The sequence below is a fragment of the Callorhinchus milii genome, unplaced genomic scaffold, assembly GCF_018977255.1.
Source record: "Callorhinchus milii isolate IMCB2004 unplaced genomic scaffold, IMCB_Cmil_1.0 Scaffold23, whole genome shotgun sequence".
In the NCBI taxonomy this organism is placed as follows: Eukaryota; Metazoa; Chordata; class Chondrichthyes; order Chimaeriformes; family Callorhinchidae; genus Callorhinchus; species Callorhinchus milii.
In genome coordinates, this window is record NW_024704764.1 from 311,288 (window position 1) to 332,398 (window position 21,111).

General features: G+C 44.5%; 1 protein-coding gene across 1 annotated transcript; it reads left to right on the forward strand.

The window, feature by feature from the left end:
- Positions 1–1,903: 1,903 nt before the first annotated feature.
- Positions 1,904–18,466, forward strand: LOC103185751 (kelch-like protein 10). The gene is made up of 5 exons (XM_042343348.1): positions 1,904–2,193; positions 5,696–6,182; positions 10,859–11,476; positions 17,189–17,338; positions 18,089–18,466. The coding sequence occupies exons 1-5, from the start codon at positions 2,003–2,005 to the stop codon at positions 18,464–18,466; spliced, it is 1,824 nt and encodes a 607-aa protein (XP_042199282.1). The 5' UTR covers positions 1,904–2,002.
- Positions 18,467–21,111: the final 2,645 nt, after the last annotated feature.

Sequence of the window (21,111 nt, forward strand, 5' to 3'; positions counted from 1 at the left end):
AAATTAGAAGAAAATTGTGGAAAACTCTTGGATCCAATTTTAATGTTGAAGTTGCCTTTCCTGCAGTTTCTTAAAAACAATTAATGTCCCACAATTCTGCCCTATCAACAACAACAACAAGATTGCATTTATAGAGCGCTTTCACGTCGGGAGGACGTCCCGAGGCGCTGGACAGTTGGGTCGCGACCCGAGCAGGGGGGAAATGGTCAGGGTGAGGGGAGGGAAGGGAGGGAGCGAGGAGGGGTTAGAGAGTCGAGAGGAGAGCTGAAGGCACAGTCAAAGAGAAAGGTCTTGAGACCGGCCTTGAAGGAGGAAAGGGAGGAAGCGGCGAAGGCACTGGGGGATGGATATACCTACAGGACTGTGTTATACCCTGTAATACAATATATATTCTCCACAGTCTTGCTCCCCCCGACCTCTCCGACCTCCTAAACCCCTACCACCCGGTTCGCTCCCTCCGCTCAGCGGGCTCTGTCCTGCTTCACGTACCCCGCCTCACTCACCCCATTATTGGCGGGTGGGCCTTCTGCCACTCTGAACCCACCCTCTGGAACTCCATCCCGCATTCCCTCCGTCTCGCCCCCCTCCCCCCTTCCCTGGCCTCCTTCAAGACCTACCTCAAAACCCTCCTCTTCAACTGTGCTTTCGATCTCCCTGCTTCCCCCCTCTGACCTCCCCCCCTCCCGTAACTCGAGTCCGTAACTCTTGTCAGTCCAGCACCTTGGGACGTCCTCCTGACGTGAAAGGCGCTCGACACGTGAAATTTTGTTGTGGTATATAGGGTGTCAGCCTGGCTCAGAGTCAGACGCTTGTGGCTTCAAACCCCAAAGCAAGGACTTGGAGCTCACAGGGACCAGGCTGATGCTCCAGGGCAGGACTGCGTGGAGCTTCACCACTGGATGAGACAGAGAAACTATCCACCTGTTCAACTAGAGGTTAAAGATCCCACAGCACTGTTTGAGTCACTGCACTTTCCAATAAATCCTGTGAACGACAACAACTTGACAACTTCCATTTATATAGTGCCCTTCGCACAGGACAGTGTCTTGGAGCCCTTAACGGTGTCAGAGCCTGATGCCGAGCCGGGGGAGGGGGAAGGAGAAGGTGACCATAGGCACGGTGTCGCAGAGGAAGATCTTCAAGTGCGACCTGAAAGAGGGGGCAAGGCAAAGGGATTGAGCGAGAGAGTTGCACAGCTCCCAGGCTTAGTGGCTGAAAGTACGGCTAGCGATGGTGGGTCCAGGGGACGAGGAGGAGGCCAGAGCCAGTTGGAGAGGGGCAGAGGCAGCGGGTAGTAGTGTAGAAGTGTCTACTGGCTGTAGAATTATAGTGAGCGTTTTGAAACATTTGCAGGATGTGATAAGCCGCGATATCAATTCAAGGGTTAGTTTGCTATAATACCTGTCTGTCTGCATATAATCGGGGAAATTCAATCCTCCCATCCACCCACTCTCACACTTACTATCAGATCGTCCCTCCTTTGCTTTCTCACATTGGAAAACTGCGGCCGATATATTTCTTTTGTAGAAAAATATAAAGCTGACAGCAAAAGTCAGTGAGCTTAAACATTGCCCTCCTGATGGGTCATTTTAAACCATTTTTACACTACAACAATCAACAACGGTTGCACGCCTGTCCACCAGATATCTGACAGGAACAAGAGTTATGAGTTGCATTGGGAGGCACCCACCAGCAACTTGCAGGAAGCTGACCGTTTGGGATTCAATCGAAGAATGCACAGGTTCAATAGATCTTGAAAGATGCTGAGCAGTGTAGGACGGACTGAGAGGAAGTTAAGGCCCTTTGATTGTCCATGTCACCTCATGGAAGTAGATGAGATGACGTGTTGTAGCGCCTTCTTTGTGATGTTACAATTGGATATGTTCTGGAACTTTCAGGGGCGGCCATAAAAACACAAGTCCTGGCAACCAAACGTTGCATTCTCACCAACTTCCATTGAATTTCTCGGCGGAAGCGTGTTCTTAGTTTGGAGGCTTCAGAGATGGAGGAGCCCTCAACCTCGACTCGGCAGCTGCGGCAGAGTACCATGGAGAGAAAGATGAGTGCCATGGCGTGTACCATCTTCAACGAGCTGCGGCTGGAGGGCAAACTCTGCGATGTGGTCATCAGGGTCAACGGCATCGACTTCAACGCTCATAAGAACATCTTATGCAGCTGCAGCTCCTACTTTAGGTCAGTAGTTGGAATTAGTCCAAACAATAATAATTTGGTCACTCAATCCACGACTGTTTGTGGGACACTGCTGTGCGCAATTGGCTGCCGCGTTTCGCCCACAAAATATACAGTCAATTCACTTTACAGTATATTCTGTGAAGCGCTTGGAGACGTCCAGAAGACTTGAAAAGGCGCTGTATCAAATGCAAGGATTATTATTATCATTAACCTTTTTNCTCACCCGGAGTCTTTCCTGTGGCTATTCTTCCACCTAAAAGCCAATGGAAGTTCTTTCTGCCAAAGAGAGCAAAGGGTTAGAGGATTAAATCCACAGCAAATTCGTGCTTCTTTCAAATCCAGCTGAGCCAAATTTTGAACGATTCTGAATTTGGGTGGATTTCTCCAAATTCTGTCAACGTAACTTTGATCAATGTGCATGATTTTAAAAGCAATGCAATTGCAGAGGGAATCCCACTGACTTAGCGTCAACTTTAAACCAGTGGGGTTCACATAAGCAAACCGTTGAATAAGGCAGGACAGGTAAATGAAGCTGTTAAAAAAGCGTACGGGATACTAGGCTTTATAAATAGGGGCATAGAGTACAAAAGTCAGGAAGTGATGAAGCTTTATATAAAACGCTGGCTAGGCCTCAGCTAGAGACTGTGTTCAGTTCTGGGCCCCACACTGTAGGAAGGCCTTGGAGAGGGTGCAAAGGAGATTGACCAGGATGGTACCAGGAATGAGGAAAGGCGAGAGAAGCTAGAATTATTCTCCTTGGAGCAGAGAAAGTTAAGAGGAGGTTTAATAGAGGTATTCAAAATGATGATGGGATTTGATAGGGTGAACAAAAAGCAACTATTTCCGCTGGCGGGTGGGTTGGTAACAAGCTGACACAGATTTAAAATAGTTGGCAAACGAACCAGAGGGGAGGTGAGGAGAATTTGTTTTTCACACAGCGAGTTGTTCGGATCTGGAATGCGTTGCCTGAAATGGTGATAGAAGCCGATTCACTAACAACTTTCAAAGGAGAAGTAGGTGAGAAGTAGATATGTGGGGAGGACAAATTTGCAAGGCTATGGGGCGAGAGCAGTGGAATGGGATTAATTTGGATAGCTCTTTCAAAGAGTTGGCACGGACACCATGGGCCATATGTCCTCCTTCTGTGCTGTGCAAGTCCTGTATTTCAATGGTTAACGCACTCTCGTAAGAGAGAAACCTGGGTTCAATTCCCGGCAGGGTGAAATAGTGAACAAGTTTCCTTACTCCACAAGCCTCTGTTTACCTAGAAGTAAGAAGGAACCCGGTTGTTTGTCGATTGGCGGATCGCTTTTCGAAGGGTAATAATTCCTTAAAAAAAAAAAAATTTGGTCACTCAATTCATGACTGTTTGTGGGGACGCTGCTGTGTGCAATTGGCTGCCGGGATTCGCCCACAAAATATACAGTCAATTCACTTTACAGTATATTCTGTGAAGCGCTTTGAGACATCTTGAAGACATGATAAAGCGCGATATCAAATGCAGGATTATTATTATGAATGCTGCATTATTAGTATAATTCTATGATTCACAAAAGGGTGATAATAATCCCTTTCAAAATTCAGAAAGTATAGTGGATGAGAATAGAAGATGGAAGTCCCTATCCTTGCTAATGGTAGCTTTTGGCCTGCTCAGAGAAACAGTATAGAAGCTGAAGCTGGTGAATCTTGGATCTCAAAGATTTCAACATTTCGACAAAATGATTGAAATGGCTGGAATTTACGAGCTCACTGGGGACCTGAGGAATGAAGGATCAAATTAGATATTTGAGTCCATTTATCATTTATTATTATTGATTTCCATTCTTATATTCCTCAAAAGACTTTCTCTTTATTTCACACAATATTATAAAAATGATTGAATGTAATAATTTAGACTCAGGAAATCAAGTCTCCAATAAATTATGTGTTCCCTTTTCATTATATGTTCTAACTTTCCATCAATCTATATATATATGTATATATATATCAACTTTACAATTATATAGTATCTTTCATATCAGGAGCAATGTGTTAAATATATGGTATACACAATGTTCACCTACTGAAGATAATGATAGAGAGATCAAGAAGCAGAGTTAGCAGTCAGCCCAAAAGGCACTGGACTAGGTTCCAGTTGTAGTATGGTCTCTCACTGGAACAGTTCTCCCTCTCCTGGTGAAAGCATCCTAATGGACTCAAAAGCGATCTGCCAATCAACTGATAACCGGGTTCTTAATTACTGCAAGGTAAACAGAGGTGCGTGGAGCAAAGAAACTTGTCTAATGTTTCGCCCTGTCTGGGAATCAAACATAGATCCTCTCGCTTATGAGGCGAGTGCTCTAACCACAATCTACAGGATTCCACAAATATTAACCCGTTAGATTTCTGGAAGACGAGTCTTCCAGAGAATAGTTCTCCCTTCTATTATTGAGCCTCTCCCCACCCTCCCACCTCCCCTCATTTATGCATAAACACTCATTCACACGTACAGTATAAAGGTGAGAGAGACAGACATGTTGTGTCTCAGATGGTAATGTGACACGGCTACAGATGTGTCTTCTGCAGACGATAGATCATAACGTTGTTCTTTAGTTACAGTGTGAGGATAACTGGTCATTGGGCTCCAGGCAATCAGCAGCTCCAGTTCTCTCCTCGCAGCCACTTTCATCTTAGACCTTATTCAACAATTTTAGCGGTAGTGGGTTTATTAATAGCAATAATCCTTGCATTTGATATAGGCCTTATCACATCGTCAAGACATCTCAAAGCGCTTCACAGGATATTGTGTATAGTAGATTTACTGTATTTTGTGGGAGAAATGTGGCAGCCAGTTGGTGCACAAATAGCCATGGAGTGAGCAATCAATGTTATTTGGGGCATTGGTGGCCAGGACTCCGGGAGAAGCTCCCTTCTCTTTTTGATTAGTACCTTGGGATCTTCAACGTCCAGCTGAACAGACAGCACTACATAGGAGTGTCATCTTAGACAATGTGATTCCAAATCCCAATGTGGGGCTTGAACCCCGACCTTCAAATCAAGAAAGTCTGTGAATGCAGCATAATGGGGAAATATGTAGTTCCTAATTCTATTTCTACTGTGTAATTAGAGTTATGAGTATTATTATTACATCAACAGAAGTAGAACACAGTAATTAAAGGGAAATGAGGAAAGGTAGGAACCTATTCCTATCAGCTTGATGTGAGCTCATATCATTGATTCATATTATCTCAGCCTCTTTAGTGTGAATGTACAAAGGAGTCCTGGTGTTGGTGACCCTTAATGATAGCAGGATAGACAGAAAAATGATAGACAAATCTAGCAATTGGATGCATTAATATATATTAATACACAAAATATACAGTCAATTCACTTTACAGTATATTCTATGAAGCGCTTTGAGACGTCTTGAAGATGTGATAAGGCGCTGTATCAAATGCAAAGATTATTATTATTATTATGAATTTGTTTATTCTACGCTAAGATTTCTGTGTGCTTTGTGCAGGGCTCTCTTTACCAGTGGATGGAACAGCATAGAGAAGAAGGTGTACAACATCCCTGGGGTGTCTCCGGACATGATGAAACTTATTATAGAGTACGCTTACACACGGACAGTACCAGTCACCGTGGAGAATGTGGAGAGACTTCTGGCTGCTGCAGATCAGTTCAACGTCCTGGGAATTGTCAGGGCCTGTTGTGAATTCCTGGAAAGTCACCTTTGTTTGGAAAACTGCATTGGGATATGCAAATTTGCAGATTATTATTTCTGCCCTGATCTCAGGCACAAAGCTTACATGTACATCCTGCACCACTTTGAGGAGATTGTGACGGTGAATGAAGAGTTCCTGGAGCTCTCAGCCGTTGAGCTCAGAGACGTCATTGAGAAGGATGAGTTGAATGTGAAAGAGGATGTAGTGTTTGATGCCATTCTCAAGTGGATTGCCCAAGATCCAGACATCAGGAAAAAGTGCATTGTCATCCTACTGCCCAAGGTAACAACAACTTGCATTTATATAGCGCCCTTCATACAGAGTAGTGTCCTGGAGCACTTCACGTGGGGCGGAGTCTGACAATGAGCCAGGGGAGAGGGAGGTGACTGTGAGCACAATCAAAAAGGATGGTCTTTAGGTGTAATTTGAAGGTGGGCAGGTAGGAGGCAAGGTGGAGGGATTGAGTTCCAGAGGTTTGGGGCATAGTGGTAGAAGATATGGCCACCGATGGTGGAACGGAGGGCATGAGGGACAAATAGGAGGCAGGAGCCAGCTGAGCAGAGGCAGTGGTGGTGGTCTGGGGGTGAGCAGGTTGGATAGGTACTTTATGAGATACATTTACATCTCTATTTCATGGGGCCTGGTGCAGGAGAGAACACGAGCTGCAGAGTTCTGGATGATCTGCAGCTTGTGGAGAGAAGAGTTGGGAAGGCCGACAAGCAGGGAGTTGGCATAGTCAAGCCTAGATGTGATAAATGCATGGATGAGGGTTTGGCAGCCTGAGGGCTGAGGCATTGGCAGAGCCGGGCGATGTTGTGGAGGTGGGGGAAGGCAGAGCGGGTCATGGTATGGATGTCAGGTGGAAAGGACAGTTGAGGGTCAAACAAGACCCCAAGGTTCCAGACTGGCTTAGCAAAGTGGAGTTTTCATCCATGGATGGTGATGCTGTCAGTGCCTGAGGTGAGGAGGTGCTGACGGGAGCCAATCAGGAGAGCCTCGGTCTTGTTGACGTTCAACTGAAGAAAGTTAACTCTCATCCAGGACTTGATGTCCGACAGACATTCTGTCAGGACAGCAGTGGGTCCTGGAGTCAAGGGTGGAGGCAGAGAGATGGAGTTGTGCGTCATCCCCATGCATGTGAAAGTTGACCCCATGTCTTAATTAAGCCCCAAAATATGAGGTATGCATGGTATTCTGCAACAATGATAGATTTTAAAAAACTAAAGGAATTAAGGGACATGGGGAGCAGTGCTGGATCTAGTTCTGGAAAGAAACATTGGCAGGTAAAACAGCTAATGAGCAATGGGAAGCCTTCCAGGAGGAGATAGTTCAGGCACAGAAAAAATACATTCCCACCAATGGGAAAGGTATGGCATCCAAACCTCCCTGGATGAATAAGGAAATTGGGATTAAAATAAAACAAAAAAAGGAGATTTGTGTGATAAATATCATGTCAGAAATACAGAAGATAATCAAGTAGAATACAGAAAGTACAGAGGAGAACTGAAAAAGGGAATAAGAAGGGCAAAGAGATTGTATGAGAAAAGATTAGTGGGCAGAAGGATAAATTCGGGAACCAAAGGCCAGTCAGTAGTGGGGAAACTTCTGGAGACTATAAATTGGAACAAAATACATTTTCACTAAGAAAATTATGCCTTAATAAAGGACAGCCAAAATGGGTTAATTAAAGGCAAATCATGTCTAACAAACCTGATAAGAGTTTTTTGATAAAGTAATGGAGAGGGTGGATGAAAGAAGTGCATTTGATGTAGTTTATATGAATTTTCAAAAGACATTTGATAAAGTGCCACATAAGAGACTTGTGAGCAAAAGAAGCCCCCGGTATTAAAGGGACAGTGGCAGCGGATGCAGAACTGGCTGGAGCACGCAAGAGTTGACCTACTGATTCCTGAAACGTGCAGGCTAATAGCTGGATTTTATTATTTTTATGCCACCTCTAAATGCATAAATGGAACCATTGCTCAAGGGGTAGGGATGTGTGTCTGAGCTGTGGGCAGGAAGATGGTGTCAATGCTCTCACGTATTTCATGCTGAGCTGTATGGCTCACCAGGAAGTGCGCAGTACCTGCCGTCCATCTAGCAGGAGTTCAACATGTTCAACTGCGTTTGTTGGATGTGAAATGACCAACCATGACTATCCTTCTTGGAGGGGAGGTAATCAGGTTCTCCTTGAAGCTGAACTGGCTCTAAGGAGACATGCTTGGCAACGGAATCTCAGAATCGAGCCAGCCCTCTGTGGTGGTCTCGGAAGTCCAGTTCCTGAATCAGGTGTGTCTGCGGTATTCCGGGGCACTGCTTGATGACAGACCAGCCAGCCTGGCTCATCGGACTGGAGTACAGGTGGGAGGGAGAGTAGAACAGTCACTGGGGTAGGGATTCTTCCCACTCAGCTCCTGTTAACTTCAAAAGCTGAAGTCTTAACAAGTAGGGTGATCCTAGCTCAACATGCTGCAGTAACCTTCCCAGTCACTGTTTTCATAGGCAAGCTATTACAGTTTTAGCTGCTTAAACTTTAGCAGTTACCCCAAAGCACACTCTAGGATCCCCAAGCCTCGGCTCTTGTTAACCTATGCCTCATACTCTCTGGAATTATGTAAGCAGGGTGTGTCGTAACCAGGGAGTGTATGCATTCCATTCTAGACACAGGGAAATTTCCAACTGTAGATGAGATACATATGTAGACCGTGTAATCTAAATGGAATCCTGTAGCTCAGTGGTTAGAGCACTCACCTCACAAGTGGGAGACCTGGGTTCAATTCCCAGCAGGGTGAGATGTTGGGCAAGTTTCCTAAGTCCACACGCCTCTATTTACCCAGCAGTAAGTAGGAACCCAGTTGTTAGTCGATTGGTGGATCGCTTTTCAGGGCGTAATAATTCCTTCAAAAAAAAANTTGGTCACTTCAATCCACGACTGTTTGTGGGACACCTCTGTGCGCAATTGGCTGCTGCATTTTGCCCACAAAATATACAGTCAATTTACTTTACAGTATACTCTCTGAAGCACTGTGAGACACCTCGAAGATGTGATAGGGTGCGATAATGCAGGGATTATTATTATTATATTATTTCTAATCTGGTGTGGATACTCTTGAGCATGTGCCAGACATCTAGCTGAGCAAAACATTATTGTGGAAGAATATACTAGCCTTGGAGAATGTCTGGTGGTGATCCACTAGATTCATACCCAGAATGAAGAGGTTTAGCTGTGATGAGATGCTGTGTACATTTGGGTTATATTCATTAGAGATGAGGAGGTTAAGAAAGACTGAGATGCTTAAAATAATAAAAAGAATTGATAAGTTAAATGGTAGATGACTCTTCCCTCTGGTTGAGGGATCCAAGATAAGGAGATATAATCTTAAAGTGAGAGCTAGGTTGGTTAAGTCACATCAGAAAACCTTTCTCTGCACAGAGGGTCATGAAAATATGGAACTCACAAGCCCTGTATATAGAGAGTTGGATTCTAGGGATGGTTAAAAGGAAGCGAGAAGGATAGTTTCCGAAACTCTGGAACACTCGCCCTCTATCCCTCCTCATTGCCCCTTCCTTCCCCATCTGCAGTTGTGCATGTAGACCTTCCACATCGACCTTTCCAATGGTAACCTCCACCCAACTCAGCATCTACCAGGATCTGATAAACTTACCAATGGAACAGGCTTGATAGTCTCCTATTGCTATGTTCCTAACCTTGAGGTTAACATTGATGAATAAAATAGATTTTTTTCATCTCATTGATACCAATGACACTAATTGTAATTTGTAGCCACTGGCGATGAGTGGTGGCATTGGCATCAATGGAAGAGTAATGCTACATCTTCTCACAAGTGAGAGGACTTGGGTTCAATTCCCGGCAGGCTGAAATGTTGGCCATTTTTCCTTACTCCACATGCCTGTTTACCTAGCAGTAAATAGGAACCAGGTTGTTAGTTGATTGGCGGATCACTTTTCTGGGGGTACTAATTCCTTTAAATAATAAATAAATAAATAATAATAATTTGGTCACATCAATCCACAACTGTTTGTGGGACACTGCTGTGCGCAATTGGCTGCCATAGATCGTCCACAAAACATACATTCACTTTACAGTATATTCCATGAAGTGCTTTGAGACATGAAAAGGCACTATATCAGATGCAAGGATTATATTGTTGTATCATTATATTATATACTACATCTAAACATGTTGTGGATGATTCAGTCTAACACACCTTTCCCTAACTAATGCAGTGGTGGAAGGCACCTGTATGCTGGGCTTGGCCACATGCTACACTCTGTCACCCAACTCCCAGTCCAGAGCTTTCCTGAGATTGGAAGTTCTCTATGTGACAGTTGTGTGCGTGAACCTGTAGCAAAGTGTCCTCTGATAATCCTTGCATTTGTATAGCACCTTCACATCGTTCAGACATCTCAAAGTGTTTCACAGGATATACTGTAAAGTGGATTGACTGTGTATTTTGTTGGTGAAACGCCAGTCGCACACAGCAGCATCCCACAAACAGCCAAGGAGTGAGTGACTCATTTTATTTGGGGGATTTATTGACCTCACCAGGAGAAACTCCCTATTCTTTTCGAATAGAAGCCACGGGATCTTTTATCATCCACCTGAATAGGCAAATGGGACCTCGGTTTAATGTTCCAACTGAAGGACAACACCTTCAAGAATGCAACTACAGCACAGCATTGGAGCATTGGCTTAGACCCGATGTAGGGCTTCAACATGCAAACTTTCTGATTCCAGAGGCGGAGCCAGGAGGACACGCATGGAAAGTGTGTTTGAATGTAAAGGAGTTTGCCCTTCAAGGAGAAGCAAGCAAGGGAGCTGCACACGTGTGCGAATGAACCTTTAGAGCGTAGACTCATATAAGTGCAGGAATAAAGGGGGGGCTTACACTTTGGAGCTCTCAGGGTTGATAGCTCTTGTTTTATCTCACTTACAGGTCAGGCTAGCTTTAATGAACGCAGAGTATTTCATGAACAACGTTAAAAACAATGACTATGTCAAGGACAATGACGACTGCAAACCTATCATCATCAACGCCCTGAGAGCGATGTATGATCTGAACATGAACGGCCCATCGAACTCAGACTTCCGCAATCCCCTGACCAGACCTCGGCTGCCTTACTCCATCCTCTTTGCCATCGGTGGCTGGAGCGGTGGAAGCCCCACCAATGCCATTGAGGCATACGATGCCCGGGCCGACAGATGGGTGAATGTGACGTGTGAGGAGGAGAGCCCGAGGGCGTACCATGGGGCTGCGTATCTCAACGGCTTTGTGTACATCATAGGCGGCTTCGACAGCGTTGACTACTTCAACAGTGTCAAGCGCTTTGACCCTGTAAACAAGACGTGGCAGCAGGTGGCCCCCATGCATTCCCGCCGCTGCTATGTCAGCGTTACCGTCCTGGACAACTTCATCTACGCCATGGGGGGCTTCGACGGCTACGTGCGGCTCAACACCGCAGAACGGTACGAGCCAGAAACCAACCAGTGGACACTGATTGCACCAATGCACGAACAGAGGAGTGATGCGAGCGCCACAATGCTGCACGGAAAGGTAACCCTCAAACCCCCCCTCCCCCAAATGGTTCATTCATGTTTCAAGCCTTTGATTGTTTATTTCTAAAGCACCTACAAAATACCATGTAAATGCCATATATATATATAATAATATTCCTTGCATTTGCTATTACTCCTTATCATGTCGTTGAGGTGTCTCAAAGCACTTCACAGAATATACTGTCAGGTTGTAGTGACTGCGCACTTTGTGGGTGAACTATATTTGTTGTATGTCTTGCCCACAAAATTTGTCCTCCCCAAATACCAATCAAACTTCTCTCCTGAAAGTTGTTATCGAATCTGCTTCACCGCCCTTTCAGGCAGTGCATTCCAGATCCGAACAATTCGCTGTGTGAAAAATGTTCTCCTCATCTCCCCTCTGGTTCTTTTGACAACTATCTCAAATCTGTGTCCTCTGGTTACTGACCCACCCGCCAGCGGAGGCAGTTTCTCCCTGTTCATGCTATCAAATCCCCTCATAATTTTTAACTCTACTAAATCTGCCATTAACTTTCTCTGCTCCAAGGGGAATAATCCTAACTTCTCACACCTCTCCTCATAACTGAAGCCCCTCATTCCTGGTACCATCCTGGTCAATCTCCTTTGCACCCTCTCCAATGCCTTGACATCCTTTCTAAAGTGTGGGGCCCAGAACTGAACACAGTCTCTCGCTGAGGCCTAACCAGTGTTTTATATAAAGGTTCATCATAACTTCCTGACTTGTGTATTCTATGCTCCTCTTTATAAACTAAAGATCCCATAAGCTTTCTTTTTAACAGGTTTGTCACTTTCCTGCCACCTTCAAAGATTTCCTTATATGACCCCCAGGTCTCTCTGTTCCTTCACCCCCTTTAAGATTGTACCATCAGCTGATATTGCCTCTCCTCATTCTTCCTCCCAAATTGCATCACTTCACATTTCTCCACATTAAACTTCATCTGCCACGTGTCTGCCCATTTCACCGGTCTATCTAAGTCTACCTGAAGTCAGTTACCTACTCCTCACCATTCACTACTTGTCCTAGCTTTGTATCATCTGCAAACCTGGAAATTGTACTCCCTTTTCCCAAGTCCAGGTAATTTATATAGATTAAAAACAGCAGTGTCCCAATACCGACCCCTGGGGGACACCACTGCACACTTTCCTCCAGTCAGAACAACACCACCACTCTCTGCTTTCTGTCTCCCAGGCAGTTCTGTATCCACTGTCGCTGTCCCTTTTATACCGGGGGCCTCTATTTTGCACACAAGTTTCTTATGTGGCACTTTATCAAATGCCTTTTGAAAATTCATATAAACTACATCAACTGCATTCCCTTCATCCACACTCTCCGTTACTTCATCAAAAAAACTCGGACATGATTTGACATGATTTGCCTTTAACAAACCCTGTCCTTCATTAACCCATACTTTTCTAAGTGAAAATTAATTTTGTCCCGGATTACAGTCCTGTAGCTCAGTGTGTACAGTGGTTAGAGCACTCGCTTTGCAAGTGAGAGACCTGAGTTCAATCCCAGGCAGAGGGCGAAACCTCGGGCAAGTTTCCTTACTCCTCACAGAGCCTAATAATAATCCCTCCAAAACCAAAAACAATAATAAATTGGTCATTTTCAATCTACGACTGTTTGTGGGACATTGCTGTGCGCAATTGGCTGCCGCGTTCGCCCACAAATATACAGTCAATTCATTTTACAGTGTGTTCTGTGAAGCGCTTTGGGACGTCCTCCCGACGTGAAAAGCGCTATATCAAATGCAAGGATTATTATTATTATTATTATTATTATAGTCTCCAGAAGTTTCCCCACAACTGACGTTAGGCTGACTGGCCTGTAGTTCCCAGGTTCATTCTTCTCCCCCTTTTTGTACAGGGAGTAACATTTACAACATTTACCATTCTATCTTCTAATCTTTCTTTCCAGTCCACCTTTTCAACTCACTGAAATTAGCCTCTTCCAGTTGAGTATTTTCACCTTTGATTGTCCCTTTCTATAAATACTCTAAACCTAATGATGCTGAGATCACTGTTGTCCAGATGCTCTCCTACTGAAACCTTCTCCACTTTGCCCCACTTCTTCCCCAGAACTAGATCCAGCACTGCTCCCTTGCTCGTTGGGATGGAAACATACTGATCCAGAAAGTTATCCTGCACACATTTCAGGAATCTTTCCCCCTCCTTGTCCTTTACACTGTTATTTTGCCAGTCTATGTTAGGATAATTGAAGAACCCCCATTATCACTACTCTTTTGGTTTTGCATCTTTCTGATATCTGCTGTAGATTTGCTCGTCTCTCTCCTTCCCAATATTTGGTGGTCTATAATACCCACCTAACAGAGTAACAGCTCCTTTTCTGCTCCTTAACTCAAACCAAATAGATTCTGTTTTTGGATCCTCTAGCACATCGTCCCTTTCCAGGGCCATAACCGGGTCTTTATTCAATATTGCCACCCCCCCACCCTCCTTTTTTCCCTTCCCTATCCCTCCTGAATGCATTGTAGCCAGGAATATTCAGCTCCCATTCCTGCCCTTACTTGAGCCAGGTCTCCGTTATTGCCACTACATCATAACCCCACGTGGCAACTTGAGCCACAGCTCACCAATCTTGTTTGTCACACTTCGTGCATTTACGCACATGCACTCCAAGGCCTACTGAGCCTGCTCTGCATTTCTCCCCTATCTGATCCGTCCTTTTTCTGGACTACTTTTGATTGCATTATTGTTCATTTCTCCCAGTCCTCTATCTACCTTGTTTCTCCTCTCTGATGCTACATCCTGGTTCCCTTCCCCCTCCAAATTAGTTTAAACCCTTCCCCACAGCACTTGCTAACCTCCCTGTGAGGACATTGGTCCCAGCCCTGTTCTGGTGCAACCCATTCACATTGTACAGGCCCTACCTGCTCCAGTACTGGTCGCAATGTTCCAGGAATCTGAAGCCTTTCTGCACCATTTCTCCAGCCAGGCATTAATGTGCTTTATCCTGCTGTTCCCATGTGGCACTGGGAGTAATCCAGAGATCACCACCTTGGAGGTCATGCTCTGTAGCCTTATCCCTAGCTTCTGAAACTCTGCCTGGAGAATCTCAACCCTTTTTTCCCTACGTCATGGATTCCAACATGGACAACGACTTCTGGCTGTTCCCTTTCCCCCACAGAATGTTTTGCGCCCGTTCCGTGACATCTTTTACCCTGACACCAGGGAGGCAACATACTATGTGAGACTCATGCCTGTGGTTGCAGAAACGCCTGTCTATCCCCCTGACTGTTGAGTCCCCAATGACATTTAGCACTCTTCCCTGTGTCCCCTATGCATTGATTCTCTTCCCAGAGTCCGCCTGTGCATTGATTTGCTTTTGACTGCCCTCTGTAAAGGTGTCGTCACCCTCATCGGTATTCAGCACAGAAAATTGTTTGTGAGTGCCACACGCTTGGAGGATTTCTGAACTGCCCGTCTCCCCTTCCTACCAGGGCCGGGTGGTCACCCACTCACTCTCCTTCTGAACTCTTGGTGGCTGTGTGGTGACCACACAGAAAACTCTCCTGTTTTTATCTTCAAATGCAATTTAATGGCCATTTGCATGTTTAAAAGGGAGATTGGACATGCTTCAGTATATCACAGGTTTAGATAATAATGCGGCAACATTGCATCGTCCTGTAGCTCAGTGGTTAGAGTACTCGCCTCGCAAGCGAGAGGACCTGGGTTTGATTCCCGGGAGGGCAAAACGTTGGGCAAGTTTCCTTACTCCAAATGCCTGTTAATTTAGCAGAAAGTAGGAACTCAATTCACAACTGTTTTTGGGACACTACTGTGCACAATTGGTTGCCCCGTTTTACCCACAAAATATACAGTCAATTTACTTTACAGTATATTCTGTGAAGCGCTTTGAGACCCCTCAAACACGTGATCAGGCGCTGTATCAACGTATTATTATTATTATCACAAAGTGAGCTCTGATGTCAGAGGCAACCTGGGAAGTGATGGCAGGTGATGTGGTGTAATTTATACAGCAGTTTCTTTTTATTTACCTCAATGCAATTATCTCGATGCTGAACTGCTTTTGTTAAGTAAAGAATAATGGAGAAAAGGCAAAAATGGGACTAAATGATATGGTCACCACCTCATAAAATAGCAGACAGGTCTGTCCTTGCGACCCCCACTGACTCTGCTTGAGTGGAAAGTACATGCCTTAATGAGGCCTCCATGGAGACTTACCGTTTACATTACTATAATCATCCTTGCATCTGGTAAATATCGCACCTTATCACGTTGAACCATCTCAATAACCTCCCAGGATTTACTGTAGACTGAGTCGGTACTTTGGAGGTGATCACAGCAGCGAATGGGCCCACAGCAATGCCAGCTGTGAAGTGAATGACCTTTTTATCTGGGGGATTGTTGACTAGGACACCAGGAGAAACTCCCCTTTCTTTTCGAGTAGCACCATGGGAGCTTTGCCATCCACCCAAACAGGCAGATGGGGCTTCAGTTTAACATCTCATCCGAGGGAAGGGCAGCTCTGACAATGCAGCGCTAACCCCCCCACCCCACCCCAGCACAGCACGGGAGTGCCAGCCCGGACTGTGAGCTTTATTGGGGTGTGACAGAGCAAACAGCTTTCCAGAAATGCAGATCAGATCTTTCCAACAGTAGGAATCTCTCTCTGCCTCTCGCTTTTCCACCTAAACTTATAAATAATTTGTTAAAAATAAACATTCCCGTGATGCCAAATATATGTGGGATAACTATCTGGTCTAAAGAACAGAGAAACAAGGTAAACACTACTCAATAATAATAATAATCCTTGCATTTGATACTGCGCCTTACTATGTCTCCGAGACATCTCAATGCACTTCACAGAATACACTGTAAAGTGAATTGTCTGTATATTTTGTGGGCGAAACGCGGCAGTTTAAATGTCTTAAATAGCTGCTTTCAGATAAACCATTTAGACGTTTTTTAACTAACAATAAAAACATACCTAGGACATTAAAGTTACCCAGGACAGATTGAGTTTTGCCTTCAGTTCCCAATTCTCAGGTTAGGATGCTCTCTGCTGACGGTAATTGTAATTTCTTTCACATAATCCGTACCCTCAAGAATTCCTGATCAGGTGCAATCACCTCCCGCTCCCCTCTACTTGGAATCTAAACCAAACTGGTTTCGTGCATAAGACAGATGGCTCGGGGGATTGGCAAGAGTTGCCTGTGAGCAGCAATTGTTTTTTTGTCTTAGCAATTTCTCACACTACAGATTCCTGAAACTCAGTGATTAAAGCGCTCGCCTCACAAATGTGGACCGTTGGTTTGATTCCCAGAGGGGCAAAACCTTAGGCAAGTTTTCTTACTTCACGTGTCTGTTTACCGAGCAGTTAATAGGTCCCCGGTTGTTAGACGATTAGCAAATCGCTTTCCGTGGGTAATAACCCCTTCAAAAAACTACTACTAATAATACTTTGGTCACTCAATCCGTGACTGTTTGTGGGACCCTGCTGTGTGCAATAGTTATGCCCACAAAATATACAGTGAACTCACTTTACAGTCTATTCTGTGAGGCGCTTTGAGACGTCTCAATGACGTGATAAAGACACTCTATCAAATGCGAGGATTATTATTATTACTTCTCCCGGCAACACAGATGAGACTATATAAGCTTGTAGCCCTCGAGGCACGGATTCACTTCCTGTTCACGGTCACTAAAGCTGCCCCTTCTCCACCAGGTGTACATATGCGGAGGATTCAATGGCAACGAGTGCTTGTTCACAGCGGAGTTCTACACGCCTGAAACCAACCAATGGACAAGCATCGCGCCCATGCGGAGCAGGCGAAGTGGCGTTGGTGTCATTGCGTACGGAGAATGCGTGTATGCGGTGAGTGGCAGCTTCAGCTTTGGTTCAGTGTTGGTCAACCTTTTTGGACGGCCAACAAAATAATCTTCGATAAACTGATCATTTGTACCACTACAGTTTAATTAGTCCTTTAGTTTAGCCAGTTTGAAGGTTGTTTTAATAATAATCCTTGCATTTGATACAGCGCTTTATCACATCTTCGAGACGTCTCAAAGCGCTTCACAGAATATGCTGTAAAGTGAATTGACTGTATATTTGTGGGCGAAACGCGGCAGCCAATAGCGTACCAGGAGTGTCCCACAAACAGTTGTGGATTGAGTGACCAAATTATCATTTTTTTGTTAAAAGGGATTATTAACCCCAGAAAAGTGATCCGTCAATCGACTTACAACCGGGTTCCTGCTTACTGCTAGGTATACAGAGTCGTGTGGAGTAAGGACACTTGCCCAGTGTTTCGCACGGCAGGGAATCAAACCCAGGTCCTTTCACTTTATTGTTACCATCATTTCCAAATTTAAATTAAGAAAATATCTCCATTTTCTCTCAAAATGTTACACTGCTGTGTGCAATTGTTTCGCTCACAAAATATACAGTGAATTCACTTTACAGTGTATCCTGTGAAGTGCTTTGAGACGTCTCGAAGACTTGATAAGGCGCCGTATCAATTGCAAGGATTATTATTATTATTATGACCCAATAACCATTTGTAGTAACAAAAGGGCGAGGAAGTAAATCGATCAGTTTCTTTCTCATTTTCCATTCCCATTCCAGGTTGGAGGATTTGATGGAGCCAATCGGCTGCGGAGCGCGGAAGCTTACAGCCCCCTCACCAACACATGGCGTACCTTGCCCACCATGTTTAACCCCCGCAGCAACTTTGGCATTGAAGTGGTGGATGATCTTTTGTTTGTCGTGGGCGGTTTCAACGGCTTCACGACCACGTTTAACGTCGAGTGCTATGATAAGAATACGGACGAATGGTATGACGCCCACGACATGAGCATCTACCGCAGTGCCCTGAGCTGCTGTGTAGTGCCAGGACTCCCCAATGTCAGGGAATATGCAGCACCGAGAGACAGTCTCCTGGGACTACTTTCCCGCGAGGAACAAATAAAATACTCTGCCTCTACCAGCCTCTTAGCAGTATGATCTCTGCATTGACCACCGATCACGCTTTTGCTGTTCCCAATAAAATTTTAACTGATGAATCAACAGTGTAATAACCATAAATAAACTTATTTTTAAATTTTAAAAACAATTTAGCATGTTGTGACGATTGGTCTAAAACGTACACTGATTTTCAGTAATGTAGAGCCAAAGGTAAGGGAAGCACTGCTGAGAGAGGAGGTATATCGCTCAGGTAACCGAGGCTCGGATGTTGCACAAGTGCTAAGGGCAACGGTAAATATTTTACAAAGAAAAAAAATGTTACCGGGAATTTGTTGATTCAATCCTCAATACCGAATGTGCTCGCAGCAGCAGTTACGTGGGTGCATTTCACATGAAATTCCTTCAAAAATGATATTGATTGGAACATAAGGTAGTTTCGATCAAAGTAATATCCTGAAATAAATAATCCTTGCATTTGGTATGGTTTCTTTATCTCGTCAAAACGTCTCAAACCGCTATGCAGAATTTTACTGCAAAGCGTAGATTGTTATTTTATTTCGGGAATTGTTGGCCAGGACACATATATGGGACATCTTTCTTGCCTTGGCATGTCCTTCTGACGTGAAAGGCACAATATAAATGTTATGTTATTGTTTAATTCTAATCAATGCATTGCTCTCTCGCACTGTGAATGAATCCAGCCCAGACTAAAGGATGATACTGGAATTGTGAGGTTATACCTATCAGGAAAGGCTGAACCAGCCTGGACTCTTTTCTCTTGAAAAGAGAAGGTTGAGGAGTGACCTAATAGAGGTCTTTAAAATTATGAAAGAGTTTGATAGGGTAGAAAGCTCAGCCACCGATGGTGGAGCGGAGGGGATGAGGGACATGTGAATAAAAATATAAAGGGGCAACCGTTGTCCATAACAAAGTAACATAAAAATACCCGGCTACTAACCCGGGGATGATGGAAGGTTCGCGGTGGCAGGTGGGTGTTGACGTATGTTTGCAAGTGTACGAGGAACCCACCTGTCAGGTTCCTCAGCAGATCGGACTCGGCCACTTGTGCCGTGAACTCTTAAGGGCACCGAATCGGCATGTCGAGTGAAAAAGAGCTCAAGTTATTTTTCCATCAACTATCTAACACCACCAGAAGAAAACATGTAGACATGAATGTTTCTGATAAAGGTAAATTCTTTGACTTTATTGACAAGATATTGTACAGATTTTAAAAAACAAAGCTCATGTGCAGTATATGACTTACTTTACTGAACCATCACGATGTACATGCACATGCATGTTAGCTTAGATCTGTCACGTCTGCACTACTTGGGTAGAGGAATTCACCGAGTACAGTATTCAACAGACATTACATGACCTCTCTTACGTGTAATATATTCCTCTTCCCATTAGTCCAAACAGTTACATTCACACGGTACACAGCCAGCAGCACCGAAACGTCACGAGGGAAAAACTGCACTTCACAAACAAAAGCTTTTCGGGAACAGCAGCACACAATTACAGGAACAAACTTATACAGAAGCCAAATCCTACACCAAGAGGTTCCCTCGATCACAATGTGCAGCCGCTCTGCTCTGGCAGTAAAGCGGTGGCGACTCTGATTCAGAGCCTGAGTTTAAACCCCCACCTGGAATGTACCCGTCGCCACCTCTCGACCGACCCACCACACGGTAGCAAAACATTCATCTTGGGCAGGAGGGAGATAGAAATCACACACATACAAAGCAAATATAATTACTTGAACGTTACCAGACTGTTTGAAATGAAGATGCGCTGCTCCAGCAACTTGCGTAACACAGATTAAAATCACCAATAATAGTGTGAAGCACTAGTTGAAATATTTCATGTTACAATTAAACACTTACAGATTTCACATCACTGTATCGTAACTCAGGTAAACGGAAAAGTTAATTGTGGAAGACTGTTAGTTTAAAAAAAACATAAAACTATTATGAGTCTGTGAACACTGTTACAAAGACACAGACGGGTTGGGTTCCTCCTGAAGACACACAAGGTTAGTCTTTGAAATAGTTGCAAGCTTTTCACTCTGCACACTTTGCAACGACAGATTGGGAAATACTACCTGAACACCTCATGAACACCTGAACAAGGTGATGAGCAAGAGTAAAGTTGTGGAATGTATTTATGAATTTATGTATTCGCGAAGTTCCAGTTGAAAGGTGGAGGGGAGCGGGAACATAACATGGCATCGGACAGACCCAACGCTCCCTAGTAAAAACAGAAGTCGCTAGAAACACTCGGCAGGTCAGGCAGCACCTATGGAGTCGATGACCTGAAACACTAACTCACTTTCCTCTCTCCATAGATGCTGCCTGACCTGCTGAGTGTTCTCAGCCACTTCTGTTTTTGTTTCAGATTTCCAGCATACGCAGAATTTTGCCTTTTGTCCAATGCTCCTATTGCCACTTGACAGTGAACAGGAGGCAGCGGAGAGGAGGAGAATCCCTCCCACAAGTGGAGCAAACTGGTCAACCCTCAACACCCGGATGCAAGAATTCAGGTATTTAAGAAAACGAAGCAAGTTTTCTTTAAACGGGTCCTGTCTACGCTCAGTGCATCTATGGACCCTTTCACCCATTGTACACTCATTCCTATTTAATACTGAGCTCTCATCCTGCACTGGTCAGTGAGGGAACTCGATC

What these genes read in the sequence shown, in the direction of transcription:
- LOC103185751 (XM_042343348.1), top strand. Translation starts at nt 2,003, where the DNA reads ATGGAGGAGCCCTCAACCTCGACTCGGCAGCTGCGGCAGAGTACCATG. An exon ending in TTGTCATCCTACTGCCCAAG is followed by an intron (nt 6,183 to 10,858) that starts GTAACAACAACT and finishes TCTCACTTACAG; the next exon opens with GTCAGGCTAGCTTTAATGAA. An exon ending in CCACAATGCTGCACGGAAAG is followed by an intron (nt 11,477 to 17,188) that starts GTAACCCTCAAA and finishes CTTCTCCACCAG; the next exon opens with GTGTACATATGCGGAGGATT.